The sequence below is a fragment of the Acanthaster planci genome, linkage group LG08 (genome assembly GCF_054643075.1).
Source record: "Acanthaster planci isolate LZ-2023a linkage group LG08, COTS_SCS, whole genome shotgun sequence".
Taxonomy (NCBI): Eukaryota; Metazoa; Echinodermata; class Asteroidea; order Valvatida; family Acanthasteridae; genus Acanthaster; species Acanthaster planci.
Genome location: NC_141784.1, coordinates 176,843 through 191,773, shown reverse-complemented (window position 1 = coordinate 191,773; position 14,931 = coordinate 176,843). Strand labels below are relative to the sequence as shown.

The window sequence follows — 14,931 nt, the reverse complement described above, 5'->3', positions numbered from 1 at the left end:
AGTCCAGTAAAATTCCATAGAACATGATTCAATCTTGTAAGGCTGCATTTTCATGCAAAGAAAACAAAACCAGACTTTGGAGGTCAGTCTGGGACTTTAATTGTGTTCCCTCGAGTCTACTTACTTACGTGTGTGATACTATCACATGTAGCTGGTTGGTTGTGTGAGAAAACAAGGTCCCTTCTGCACATGTTGCAATTGTTTTTTTGTTTTTTTTTGGCTTTTTTTTCTTCGTATAGTGGTGGTGTACATGTACATGTACCTCTGGGACTAGCCTTGCCTTGCAGGGAACTACCTTAGTAAAGGCATTCTTAAGGTCAGGTTGCTTGGTTTCATTTTTGGATCAGTGAAATTTATAATTGGTGTTTTTGGGGTGCGAAAAAAGAGATGAAGACACTTTCTTAGGCACTGGAATTTGTTTACTGGGTACAAAGATGCTTAAGAAATTAAATATCTTTGGTTTGGCACTATGGTTCTATAAAGAATCCGGTGTGATTTCTTGGTAGGCAACCCCAATTATTTTTTTCCTTCAGTTGGAAATTAGAAGCTACATCAATGCTAGTGGGGATTGCAAGAAAGTATTTTCCTAGTTAAAACGTGCACTTGTAACATAAACTGAAAATTGCACAACTCTGGACATTTTATCAGTGAAGGAAAAGCTTGTGATTCTGAATATTTTATTTATTTATTTGTTCAATGTTTGATTTCATTAGAGATAACAATTTTCACAGTTAGTGGACATACTAGTATTGCGAAAAACGTAAACTTGAAATTTAGACAAAGAAAAACTGTATTGTTTTGCATCGTTGGTCATTGGTCAGGAAATTAAAGCAGTCCATAAACTTAATGATGTAACCTTGATTAGTTTCACACCTAACCACTAATTACATGTTATTGGGAGGGGTGTTGTTAGGCCAAAATCTTGTATGTACTTACTCAGTAGGAGTCCTGATTTGTGAAGTGGTGAGAAATATGTGGACGGTACAAGTGTTTCATTTAATTATAATTGAATTCTTGTTAATATGTATATGTTTCTTCCACTGTATGAAAATGATTTGAAATTGGATAGCCATGTAGAGAAATTAGCTTCTCTGTTAAAACCTGTCAGATGAGTTGAATAAAAGCGGGACAGGTGGGTGCAAACTGGGCCTCACTCTCAGGAGGTTTGCCTCAACAGGACACCATGTAATACTTCTGAAATTGTTGTTCTGTTTCTCCAAATTATGAGCTCGATCATCTCGCTTCAGACACACTGCTGAAGTACAAATGCGGTCCTGGACTTTTGCTGTGTGTTCCTTCTATGACCTTCCATGACCAACAGAATACTTATAAGATGAGTCTTTTCCTGCGTGCTCATCAGGAGAACTGCCATTTCCATATTCCAAGCGAGTTGTACTCAAAATTTGGCTGATCTACATGTACACACACCGACCGGTACAGTTGGGGCATGTATACACCTGGTAGAACAAACACAGTTTTCCTTAAATTTCACAACTTCACTCATTCTTACCAACTTTTCTTTTCATGAGGACAGACAGGATAGATCTCTACTTAATAATGTACATGTACATGTTGTGGGCATCAAGTAACACCCAGAGACATGATTCATATTTATATTTACCCAAAAATCAACATGTTACATTTTCCGACCCTAATATTTAGTAGTGCCACTGTCTGTATTTTTTGTCACGTCTCATAGTCGCTGTGGACCACTTTCTAAAGTGTTTTTGAACGACAATAAGGAGGGGGGTAGATGTAAATTTCTTTGAAAAAATGACTTTTCAGAAATATTAATTTTTGAAGCCTAATAATGTCTCTGTGTATTTTCGATTGAAGTACACACTATGCCTGGGCATTAAGTTGGGATACAGTTTGTCTGACCTCGTAGAGAAAAAATTAGCGAGCACAAAAAAGTTCAAACAGTGAAAAAATTTAGGAAAATCATTGTTTTCGACCAAGTGTATGTTAACTTTTTGCCCCAGCTGTATGTCGCTTCACGTGTTTATCTGTTTTCAGTGATAAATGCATATCATTTGGGTACACCATACACTGCACGATACCTTTGGGAAGGTGCTTTTAAAATCATTATTCAGTTTCTTTTTGGGTGGAAAGCAGTACTTTTGTGCCTAATTCATATAATTTACTGTGATTTCCCATTTGGCACCACGGTTCGTAATGCTATCGGACATTTTTGCTCCTGTTTTGGAAACAAAAGACCACTTGCAAAAAGGGTGTAGGATCTAAACAGTCATATCAGGCGAAGGTAATGTTTTAAGAGTTAATTTTTTACGTACAAAAAATTACTCTGGAAACACCCTCTCTTTAGGTACACGTAATTACTTTGTTCAAAGTCCATCTTCAACCTTTACATATATTCCCTTGTCGATTTTATGTGTGTTTGTGATTTGTCCCGAAGCTAAAAGCATATTTGTTATTTTATATTGCCACTGTTCGATGTAACATGAATGCCCTTGGCTTTTGAAGCAACTTCAGTTGCCAGTCATCTGCCCTTGCTACATGTGCTTTCCCCCCAAACCTTAATGCAGGTAAGCAGAGAAGCATTAATTCTCGGGCTTGACATGCCTTTCCTTGACCTGGGCCTCAAACTTCAGGGATTAAAAAACAGAGTCATTTTTACCAGGGATTGGAACAACTTGGCTGCTCCCCCTTGAGGAGAGTGCAGCCTTGCCCATTGGGTTCTGCATGCTCTCAGCAACTGGCTTGCTCCCCTTGCCAAGACAGCAGATCCCTTCTCATTGGCTGAAGGTCCGACCCCCCTAAGTGTCACTCCATCCCATAATACTAATGGTCCCTTAAAAGACCAGGGGCTGACATGGGCTGAATGAGCCCCGAAAGCTCACTCTTAGGCCCACTGACTTGTCGCCAAGGCTGTGTAGTCCCCTAGCTGTCTGAGGAGGCAATTGGGTCTCAGTTGCCTCAGCTTTAGGGTGCACAAAGATTGTACATGAGAGCTAGCATGTATAGCTTTGTGGGCCGAAGTGCCCGCCCAAGGTGGGGCTTGCTTCTACTTTGTTTGGCTGTCTTCTGTGTGATGAGGATCAGCTGCCAGTCTCCAGGATCACCTGCATCATCATCATCATCTTCATCCTGTAAGTTGGTTGCTTAATCTGTCTGTTTTACAATGTACTTCTTGATTGTATGCCTCCTCCCCAGAGTAGAAGCACATTGTATAACACTGTTTTCTATGTTACCAGGAAAAATGCAACATGTGCTCAAGGTTGTCTTTAACATAAAAGGTACATACAAGTTCTGCATTTTTAGGTAAACTACATATGTTGCTTTGTCATCTTTTTAGTATTGTTAAATCTGAACTCTTTTCCATTCCTAATAACGGCAACTAATTGAAATAAATTGTCTAGTCTATTTTAATACTAAATGGATCGCTGAAAAATGAAAGTTATATTAGGACTCAAGTAAGTAGTGAACTTGAATAATCTCTATTCATGTAGTCTCACTACTCTACAGTCTTTGTAAATGCAAGAGGAATTGGTCAGGGTGTTAAAAGGAGTGGACTATGTAGTTTATTTTAAGTGATATAATGCAGTTTTGTTTTCATTTAGAATCCATAGTTTTAATACTAACAGCATTGTATTGCAACATTTGTAGATAAACTTTGTCCCATTACAGCCTGGGCCACCCCTTTAAATCTTTGAAGCAAACTTTTTTTTTAACCCTCCACTGTCTCTGAGGTTGACCCAGCACTATCAGCAGTTCACAGTGCACTAAGGTCGCGCACAAGGAGAGTCGGAAGAAGAAAAACTGCATATGTCAGCAACACAAATGCAGAGACGTAATTTGAATACAGTCTGCCTTGGAAGAGACTCAGTACAGATTTGCTTATTTGCAGTTTTTGGTCAGGTTTTGCAATCCAGCGTGGCAATGCGCTATAAAGATTTCCTCGGCTGAGACTTCTTCGCTTTCACTGGAGATTTTTCCCGGGTTACACTTGCTAACAAATAAGATTCTTGAGGGGATGCTGGTGCTAAATGGTTATGATGTTTCATGCTGAGATTCCCTGGTGTTTATTCTTATAGCACATGTACAACTATGGGCAAAGTGTGGAAGGGAATGTGCGTATATATGAGGGTTAAAAAAAAACTTGCACCGAGTGGGTCATTTTAGTTTGATCCTAAAAGTACATGTACCTCAAAGATGTGGTGATTGAAAGACTGAACGAGAAATGGCAGGGGAGTAGCTAGCTCACTTGTATGCAACTGATTGACCCTGCCAACGTGGAATGCACGTCATGCCATTCTACTGCCATGGGTAAATATCAAATGGACTTTTAAAGTACAGGGGAAAATGTGCTAGTGGATGAAAGTACCTGTGATTCAGTTGTAAGGGATTTCTGTTTTTAGTTTTTTTGGACATATTTTTTGAATGTGCATTATTATTACAGAAACATTTGATTCTTTAAAAAATAAAAGCATTTAATAGGTATAAAATGTGTCGCCCTAACATTTCGAGATCTTGCAATGTTGGATGGGAGGTTTGGATGAAATGCATGAAATTGAAGGTATAGTCTAGTCACTATCGACACAACATAGTTTTCCTGCATGGTAAACGATTTTGAAGAGTTCATGAAAGTGCAGTGATTTGAATATTTATTGATTCCGATTTTGTAGTGACATATACTAGTGTATCAGCTGTGCTGTTCAGAGCTTAAGTTATTGGTGGGCAAACAAATTGTAAACAAACTGTTTGACTGCTGTTGGGGTCCAACTTTGCCATCTGTTTATTGTGAGTTTGGAAAATTATTGCTAAATTGGTTTACATTTGGGTCAGTTTTCTGGTTGTGTGAAGCACTTTTTTTTGGGGTGGGGGCTTGACAGAGGTCAATCAGGATGGCAAAGTGGCTGCAGCCAGACCCATTGGTTTGTGTTTAATATCAAGCCTCTGCCAGGTCATTCGGACATGACGGGCATAGCCATAGAGGTGGTTAGCATGTGGTGTCACATTTTTTTATCATATTTATAGAAAGTGGCAAAACTCGGTACACTCTAATATGAAACAGAAGAAAAAAAACCAGAAAGAAAAAAGAGATGAACATATACGTGGTGTCCCACGTAGTCTGGTTTATAATTAAATGTTCCCAATAACCACTCCCTCTCTCATCGATACTCTCTCAGGATACTAAAAGCACCGTTAATTTATAAAGTTAGTTACAATGTACCAGGTAAGATTTGCGACATCAACTACCTGGTGTTCTGGTACCTAGTCTGAACGTGCATCATACAAGTAGCTCTCAATTTGAGAAAACAATTTTGCCAGTGATTTATAATCAGAGCATGAACTGGCAAGAGGGGCTAGGTACTTGAGAGTATGATCATAGTTTCCTTCTACTGGTTTGGAGTCAAGAATTGCAGCAACAGCTTGTCCTTTGTGTTAAAGATACATCCAGAACAAAATGTGGTTTTTTTGGGGGGGGAGGGAGGGGGTTAAAACAATTTTGGATTTTGTTGGTACCATTTTATAGTCTCTATTTTAGGGGCAACATGTAGGGACTTTTTACACACTCTTTGAAGGAAGAGAAATCAAATAGGCAAACAAAGCTTTTTTTCTCTTTTTTTTTTTAGGTAACATAATTTTATGTTTTTTTGGGGGGGTCATATTGCTCCCGTGGGCACTCCTTGATCCACCATTGGTCTTAATGGCAATCATAAACGTACAAGACTGAACATTATCTTGGACATCATCTCAAAAAGGCATTCAAAGTTATAATGGCATCTGTTAGCCCAAGACCTAGACTCAGCTCCCTAGACTCGGCTCAGGATGCAAAGTTTGGATGCTGCTCAACACTCTTCTGTTGCAGTGGACTCTGCAAATGACCGAGAATATCAGAAAATGCCCTTTCAAAACCAACAATTCAAATCAGTGGTTATTTGCTTTCAGTATGGACAAATTTCTTATTCAAGTGGATACAGTGTCTGGTCTGTATTTTCGTACACATGGTACCACTGCCATTCTGGCACATGTATATTGTGACATCAACTGCTCAATTTTAGTGAAATATTTCACATTCCGGGATGATGGGATACTATCAGCAAATTCCTCTTATTTTCTTATATTGTTCAGGAGTGTGAGAATTCAGCTTTTTAGCTGATTTCAGCATTTTTTGTTGAGATGTTGACCCTAAATATCAGTTTTTTTGGATGCCTGGTCTGTACAAAAGTATGGGAACTTTTTACATTTCAGCTTGTTGCCAGCTGTTTTTAGTTTTAATTTGAAGTGGCCTCTCTCACAGTGCAAGAGTTCTTTCTGACGGTTTGTTTTGAATTCTCTCCCAGCGAGTTCTCCAGAGGATGGAGGAGGAGGAGCAAAGAAACCACCTGATGACTTGCCTTGCAAGGACAACGCAGGCAAGATATCCCTCCACGGAGAAACCTACAAGATGACTGAGTGTTCGTCTTGTACCTGCACCAATTCCACTCTCAACTGCATGTTCGAGTCCTGCCAGCCGACAACTTGCAGAGAGCCGTACAAGTTTCCCGGGGAATGCTGCAAAGCTTGCCCGTACAGTAAGCCAAGCTTCTTTCCCTCTCCCCTAAATTCCATTGTTGTTCATTACTAGGCCAAAGACGTAATACAGTAAGTTTAGTGGAATATTTGTGACCTCAGCTAGCAAAATGAGTCCAAAGTTGTCGGCACAACTTTGAGCTAGGCCCTTGAAAGACTCTTACACTTGTTAAGTTACCATTAGGGACTATCAACAAAATGGTCTTGTTCATCAGGACGCCAAACTGATACCGGTAAATCAAAATGAGGCTCAGGTTATTCTTTCGCATACAAACAAAAACAGTGTTACCAAAAAAGGGTGTTGCAGTCAGGGTCTTGTGCTGATACATGCATGTGGCATCGGTTGAATCTGAACATCGTCATGTAGGGTAAACTTGGAAATGAATGTGTCCTTTGGCCATTCAGTATATGTGGCATTCATTTCCAAGATTACCCTACATGACGTGATAATGGGTTTAGATGTTATTTGCTAGGTTCCAATCAAATGCCGCTGTTGCCACATGCCTGGTGTCCATGCAAAGAAAACCTACAAATCAATCAAATTAGGGATGTGTACATTTAGTACCGTGATGGATGTGCAAACAGGAGGAAATGGTAAATGTATGTTGCTCTATGGGGAACTGCTACTTGGATTAAAATACTTCACTTTCACTTTTATTAATACGTGGGAGGATTATGCTTTATTGAGTTAGTGTTGTTAAGGATGAATAGGAAAGCTTAGCCAATTACAGGTAATTGTGAAATGTATTTGTAATGCAAGGACACATTGCTTTATTTTCCTTCGGTGTTTTCCTAAGATGTGACTGTGCAGCAGGTGACACCCGTGCTTCCTGGAGCTCAGTCCATTCAAGAAGGTAGAGCAGAGAATGATCTGGCAGTAAATCTGGACGTGCTGTATGCCAACACCAGAGAGACCACCAGCGTCACTGGCGAGGGCCTTTGGCAGACGGGTATGTGGATGAGCAGTGAGGAGGATGGGTCGGTCAAGCTGCCGGGCACCTATGTGGAAAACGTCCTGACGGAGGGCCAGCAGTCCCAGGATCTGAGGAAACAGGGGCTTGTCTCCACCAACTTCTACATCAATGACATCAGGTACCAGGTGGACATGTCTGACCTGACTTGCGACGAGGCCCGCTACCTCTGTGCCAAGTTCAACAAGGGGGAGAACCCTCAGGTGGAGAAGTCATTCCTGGAGTTTCACTTTGAGGCGAGGCCCTCTGAAGATGTGCTGACTGGATGCAGTCCTATTGAAGATTGCAAAGGTTGGTTCATCGATTACAATGAGCAAACAAAAATCCTCACTTTTCTTCTCTTTATCACAATGCCAGTGGTGAAAAAGCTGTGTCATAGAATTCAAACATGAATCGTACCTCTTTTTTTTTATATTTAGGATCTAATACAACATTTCATGAATTCAGTAATTTTTTGTGATGGGTTTAAATTTACTACCACTTGATTGTGTTTGTGAATCTGCTTTTTCGATGTAAGATCTTCATATAAGTATTCAACTTGTCTTGAACACTTAAAGTCCGTGCATGAGTTTCACTTGAATTTGATTTTTCTTTCATTCAGAGATTACTTCATCAAATGACCTTTTTTCTTTTCTTTTTTGTAGGGGGAGCATTGGTTCAAGTGAACAGTGTAACTCCGAGGATGCAAGAGAACACCGTAGTGAAGGAGGGAAACTCCAACGAGGTATTGGTGGATATGGCTGTGGGCTACGTGGATTCAGAAAAGACCACCAACGTCGATGGAGAAAACCTGTGGACGACCCAAATGTGGCTGAGCGGTCAGATGGACGGTTCACGTCCTCTGAGGGGGACCCTGCGGGAGCAGGTGCTGACCCCCGAGCAGCGTTCCCAGTCCCTGGTGAAGGACTCCTCGGGAGTCTTCAACCTCAACGGCATCCCTTACAACTTCGACCTGACGGGAAAGACCTGCAAAGAGGCCAAGTATCTCTGTGCCAAGTTCAACAAGAACAAGGATGCCCAGCCGAGCAAAGAGTATTCGTCGTTTGAGCTGGAGGGCGTGCCCAATGAGAAAGCCCTAACTGGCTGTTCCCCGCTGGAAAACTGCCAGGGTGAGGCTCACAAAGTGCAGTTTCTTGTGTGTTGGCTGAGGGAAGGGCAGTTTTGAATGACCTTGGAAGACCCTGCAAGATGTTCTCCCTGTTACATTTCAGTGGCAATCGAATAGCATTGTCAACCAGAAATATGGGACTTGTGTTGGCGATTGTAAAAATGTTAACTTTTCTCTGAGGGTAAAAATTGTCAGATGTTTCGTGTTTGCATTTACAAAAAGTCCTGCACTATAAGAACAGAATACAAAAACAAAGTTTTGAAGGAAATGACAGGTGATTGTAGTCGACATAATTTTAATGGATAGATTTTGTTTGTTTTAGTATAAAAATAGGGATGAATGATTATTATTATTGGTTTATTTCCACTTAATTGCAACTTTCTTTCTTGGTTAAATTGTGAAGTGGTTATATCCAACATACAAGTACAATAAATACATTTACATTTAAAAATACACAACAAATGTTCTTTAGAAAAAAAGTTCAGGAAACATCACATTGAAACTTACAGCTGCATTTTACAAAGAAACTAAAAACCTACAAAATGTCCCACTATTTTTGACTATAAATAAGACCAACATTGATAAAACAAGTACTATATTTTTATATTTTAAAAAATGCAATCAATCTATGAGTGTGTTATTTAAGAATCTGGTAAGGTATGGAACAGGACTATTTTGAAATATGTTGATTGAGCCCTGATGTGTGTCAAGTATCCAGGTAGATCTTAATGTCATTGTTTGGCATCTATTAGATTTAGGAAACCAGTCAGGAAATGATGTTTGATCAGTAAGTTTTCAAAGGGAATTTTGCACCTTTTTTTCTTTCACACAGCGGATCCAAATCCAATAAGTTTAAGGCCTGCTCGTAGTTAAAATAATGGCTAGCGAGCAGGATTAGACAAATTTATTTTTGAACTAATTCTAATTGGTCAAATTGTACGAGTGTCAATGAAAAATGGGTTCTGTATTCATTTTGTAAACAGGAGCTACCTTTTCTGGTATGAGTTGGTCTCGTGAGGTGGGACAGCAGCAGTATGGACTACCTGCCCCATTGACCATTGATGCCCAGGTTACTGCAACCCCCGACAGCCCCTCGGTGGATGGCACTGGGCTGTGGAAGATGAACATCTTTGGCAGCCGCAGCATGAACGGCAGCGGCGTCCGCCAGAACGAGCGGACCCAGATCCTAGACGGCTTCAACCAGGGCAAATCGCTTTCAGCTGGGGGCGGTCCACTGGAGTTCAGCGACATCCAGACCAGGTTCCCACTGGACGATCTGGGCTGTGGCGAGTACAAGTACCTCTGTTTGGAGTTCACCAAGGGGGACAACGCCAACCCAGATTACAGCTATGCCACCACAACGGGAGCACAATCCATCATCAACTGTTTGCCTGAAAAGTGCAGAAGTAAGATCACTCTGTCCTCCTGACGGACTTGAAACCATAACCCACCTGCATCATTTCTATTAAATGTATGTAAATAATGCCGTACGATTACTTGCAATCTTTCTCGACAAGCTGGAAAGTATGTGAAATGATTTCTGGATGTTTTTCATCTCCTTTTTAGTGCAGTAGGTCAGTTGTAGGCCACCATGCGCTGTAGATGGAAAGATTAAATGCCGCTCTGTAGAGTCATTTATTTGTTGCCATGGGCACTTTCCTTGTCCTTCTCTGCCATTGAAGTAATGACTGTGATGGTATCATCTTTGCCCCTGTTTGACATCATATTTACGTAGCTGTGTACGTCTCTGGTGTGCAGTCCACCCTCGGCAGTGCTGATCTGTATGAAGGTAGGCCTAACAACATGGTCCAGTTTGACACCATTGTGCAGACCACCGATGAGAGCTCGCCGCTGGTCGGACGCAACATGTGGCGGCTGAACATGTATGGCAGCGAGCGGCCAGACGGCTCGGGCCCTCGCCTGGCTCCCCAGGAGCAGGTCCTGTCTGACTACTACAGCAGCCAGGAGCTGACGACCCCTGGCAGCCCATTGACCTTCCAACCCATCAACACCGAGTACGACATGACAGACGTGGACTGCAAGCGACTGAATTATCTCTGCACGGAGTTCAGCCGCAATCCTGAGTCCCCCGTGGAATTCGAGCTCAGCCCCGTACCCGATGCCAGCGTGTTGAGGAGCTGTATGGAGGTGCCCGATGAAATGTGCAATGGTAATCCCACATCTGAATTCTGGGTTCTCAGATGCACTCCGCAAAGTGTTTGACTGAAAGTACAGAAACCATACGGTGTCTCTTTACTAGCACTGGGGCCAATTTTATAGTGCTGTGTTAAGTGAAAAATTTGTTTAAGCATGAAAAAACCTTGCTTGACAAATCAGGTTACCAGCCAAAACTTCTTGTGATGTATTATTGTTTTGGAATGGTATTTAGGTGTGTTTTGGTTAGCATGACAATCACATAGAGTTTGAGCTGGTAACCTTTGTTTATTAAACAAAGTTATTTTGTGCTTAAGCAAACTCTTTGCTTAAGCAGCTCTATGAAATTGGCCCCAACAAGAATCAGTGACAGTCTGATGATGGTCCAGCCTGGCTTTTGCCAGCCTCTACTTAAAACTGGGAGAGAGAATTCTTGGGTACAAAGCCTGTTGCTTTTCTGCTACATCTGAGCCTTTTTCTTTGATCTACCATAGGACCTTGTTGCCAAAGTTATTGATGGATATTGAGTCCCAATACAGAGATGTTTATGAAGTGCACCTTATAAAAGATACAATTTGCTGAACATAAATAAGAGTAATTCCAGAAATCAGGGGCCCAAAAGTGTGAATTTTTGTGTCCTTGTTACGTCTGACCTTTGTTGTTTGACGTGGAAATATCACCGGAACTGATTTTGAACTGTCACTATTTGTTTGGCAGATAATTTGCATTAATTCATCACTCTTAAAAACTTAAAAATCATATGTCAAATGTGACACAAAAATGGACCGTTAATATCTTGAATTACCCCTAAGCGAATATTTTCAGTACCCTTACAGTTGGATTTTTGAAGTTGCATAGTAAGTTGTCACAGCACTGATTGATTGTTTTGGTTTCATTTATTTGGCGTTTGTTACACGTTGGTTTTTCTTCCTTTCCGTTGCATTGTTAAGGTGTGATAATTGATGACATGGATTGGGAGATGCAAGTGTTAACCGACAAGGTACAAGCCGGCCGTCCAACCCCGGTCAGATTTGACGTGGACGTGGAGCCGCGACCGTCTGCTGGCAGCATCAGTGGAGAGAACCTGTGGCGGGTTGGCCTCTTCGGTTCCACCAGGCCGGATGGCAGGGGCCCCCGGATCGGACCCCAGCGCCAGATACTGACCCGAGACCTCTCCAGCCGAGACCTGACCGCTAGCCAGACCCTGCAGCTGGATGACATCAATGCCGAGTTTGACCTGACCTCGATCGGCTGCGAGACAGAATACCAGTACCTGTGCCTGGAGTTTGCCAAGGGCCTGCGAGCTGAGCCTGACTTCAAGTTTCAAGCCGCTAATGGGGGAGAGGTCATCACCAAATGCAAAGACCAAGACTGCCGCAAGGGTAGGTGCTTGAGAAGGCTTCACCTGTCGGTAATCTTGCACCAATAGCTTTAAGGGTTTCTTGCGGCAGCTTTTGGGACTGTGAAAGAATGGAGAGTTTGAGATGACCAACACAAGGAGGGTCAATCTTTCATACGCTTTGCTTTGGATGGTTCTTTCAGTTCATGTGTTTTGCAGTGCACCAAGGAGGTTCTAATGAAAAACTTAAGACATTAAAAACGTTCTTCTAAAAGATTGAAAGGGTCAACATTTTGATCTTAGCAGAGTCTGTCTCAAAGGCAGTACAACAAGCCTTGTGACTGTGAATCTTCAAACTGCCATGGTGCAGGGGCTAAAAGGATTGGTTCATTCCAAAATGATGTACACGTATATCTTATCAATGGTACATTTGCAGGTGATCAGCATATAATGTTACTTCTGGATAACTTTTAGTTTCACCTCCCATGTGATAAAAGCATGATTAAGCCATCAGATTCTCCCATCTGGAACGATGGGTAGTTTCCCCCGTGCAGTGACAGCATCAGTCTTGTTTAAATCCTTTCAGGTGTTAAGATTGAAGATCTGAATGTTGTGGGCAATGACTACTCCGTGTTGAAGGAGAATGACCCCTACAACCGGGTCATGTTTGACATGACGGCTGAAACCACGCCCGACAGTGGTGGCGTTGATGGGGACAACCTGTGGGAGCTCTCCCTCTTCGGCAGCAGCTCGGAGAACGGGGTAGGCCGTCGCTTCAACGAACAGCGGCAGGTTCTCAATAACTACCAGCGCAACAAGGACGCCTTCCCCGGCGAGGACATCGACTTTGGCATGGTGGACTCCAACTTCAACATGCAGGGCTTATCCTGCAAGGAGGTGCGCTACCTGTGCGCCGAGCTGCGCAAGGGCACCAGGGCTGACCCTGACTTTGAGCTGAACCCTGTGCCGGACAGGTCCGTCTTGACAAAGTGCTTCCGCCAAAAATGCGACGGTATGACACTCAATTTGTGAAACAAATTTGCACAGAGAGGAAACAACAGTTGCCAAAAGGTGGAGAGTAATTGGAGAAAATGGGGATAAGTGCCATTACAGCAAGTTTTAAGATTCCTTCAAATTGGCATACAACCAGCAAGTGAAAGGAATCATACCATCACACCAACCATAGTTTGGAGATCGTGTTTTCAGCATCTTGTTGTTTTACCTCCTTTTTTCAAATAAAATTCAAATATATCTTGCGTCATTTCTTTTATGATGAAAGGTTTGAACTCATACATGTTTGAAATAGATTTTGCTCTTTTCAGGCATTATAATTGACAGCACCGACCTGAGGGGTGATTTTGACGTAGATGATAACACAGATGAGGTGGAGTTTGACGTGTCAGTCAACTCTAACCCCAACAGTGGCGATGCCACTGGACGGAACATTTGGCGGCTGCAGACATTCCTGGCCAACTACCCAGACGGCACAGGCAACGTCCGGACCCTGGAAAGACAGACCCTGACCCCCGAGATGGCCAGCCGTGACCTAAGGTCAGGTTCAAGGCTGAACTTCAATAACTTGGCAGCCCGCATCAATAAGGATGACCTGTATTGCGATGAGGGTGAGCGGTACATCTGCGTGAAGGTGGAGCGAGGGGACAACCCTTCCATTGACTACTCTCTTAGTGGAGCACGAGAAGGCTCTCTGCAGAGATGTCAAAAGGTGAACTGTGTGAAAGGTATACTGTTTCTTTCTTTGAGGATCATCTTAAGTCAAGTCATAGTTTTGCTCAATAAGTTGTCTGTTGTGTTTACACCTCTTTGTGCATATTTCAAGTCCTGAAGCAGATCAGCTCCCCCTCCTCAGAGCATATTACACTTAGATGCAATAAAAAAGAATGATCATTACCAACCTATGCAGTCTTATAGTACTGTTAAGCTATGCTATACGCTGTGCTACTGCCGTGCCGAACTTAAATAAGCCGAGTTCCTTAAGTTCAGCTTGGCAGAAGCATGGCATTTAGTACTAATTCGGCTTGGCAAAACTTTCAACACAGCTCATAGCCTAGGCCCTACGGTTGTGTGTACATAAATCTTGCAAGAAGTCACCATCATAGAATTTTTTAAAATACTTCGGAACGGCATTATCATACGTTTTTAAAATTTTCAAAAAGCCTCATGAAACTTTTGCATGACTCTTATGCATACGTGTTAGAAACTGAAACCTGTGAGCAAAAATTAATCTGTGAGAATTTGTGTCAAGGGGCATGTATTCGTAGCTGTGAATGCAGCAACATTCAATTGATTGCTGTCATTAATTCTACATGGTACCTCTTTTCCTTTCTCTTATTTCATGTTCCCCGGACTGTTCTCATCCAATTTGCTCAAATCAGCTCCTGAGGTGAGTAACTGTAGAGTGAATCGTTAACAGGTGGAAAGAGAAAGGGAAGAAAAGGATGTCAACGTGCAGGATTAGAGGAAGACATTTATTTGGAAAAGAGTGAATGTTCAACGATGATGTTTGATCCAAACAGAAAAGCAGCAACACAATTGTAGATTAGTCTAGTGCAACAAATCAGTAGTGCCCAGCACAGGGTTAATAAAGATGGATTATTTGTCACAGTTAATTTGAATAACTTTTACTCCGACACTAATGCCCCCTTTCCAGTTAGAAAGGGACAAATAAATACCGAGCAGGAGGTGGCACTTGATTAAGAATTAATCACAAAAAAAAAAAGAAATATCTCCCGATGGTTTCATCAGCCTCTTCATCATTTCTCCGGCACGTGTCCTCACGAGGTTGTGGTATAGACCTGTAGTTC

General features: G+C 42.0%; 1 protein-coding gene across 1 annotated transcript; it reads left to right on the top strand.

Annotated features, from left to right (window-relative positions):
• The first annotated feature begins 2,816 nt into the window (after nucleotides 1-2,816).
• On the top strand, nucleotides 2,817-14,824 carry LOC147798279 (uncharacterized). The gene is made up of 10 exons (XM_087139946.1): nucleotides 2,817-3,110; nucleotides 6,309-6,539; nucleotides 7,335-7,799; nucleotides 8,153-8,617; nucleotides 9,600-10,022; nucleotides 10,352-10,786; nucleotides 11,721-12,152; nucleotides 12,696-13,121; nucleotides 13,432-13,848; nucleotides 14,778-14,824. The coding sequence occupies exons 1-10, from the start codon at nucleotides 2,966-2,968 to the stop codon at nucleotides 14,822-14,824; spliced, it is 3,486 nt and encodes a 1,161-aa protein (XP_086996072.1). The 5' UTR covers nucleotides 2,817-2,965.
• Nucleotides 14,825-14,931: the final 107 nt, after the last annotated feature.

Excerpts from the sequence above, each read along its gene's own strand:
- LOC147798279 (XM_087139946.1), top strand. The coding sequence starts at position 2,966 with ATGAGAGCTAGCATGTATAGCTTTGTGGGCCGAAGTGCCCGCCCAAGG. Across the intron at positions 7,800-8,152 it reads TCCTATTGAAGATTGCAAAG|GGGGAGCATTGGTTCAAGTG; the intron begins GTTGGTTCATCG and ends TCTTTTTTGTAG. Across the intron at positions 10,787-11,720 it reads GCCCGATGAAATGTGCAATG|GTGTGATAATTGATGACATG; the intron begins GTAATCCCACAT and ends TGCATTGTTAAG.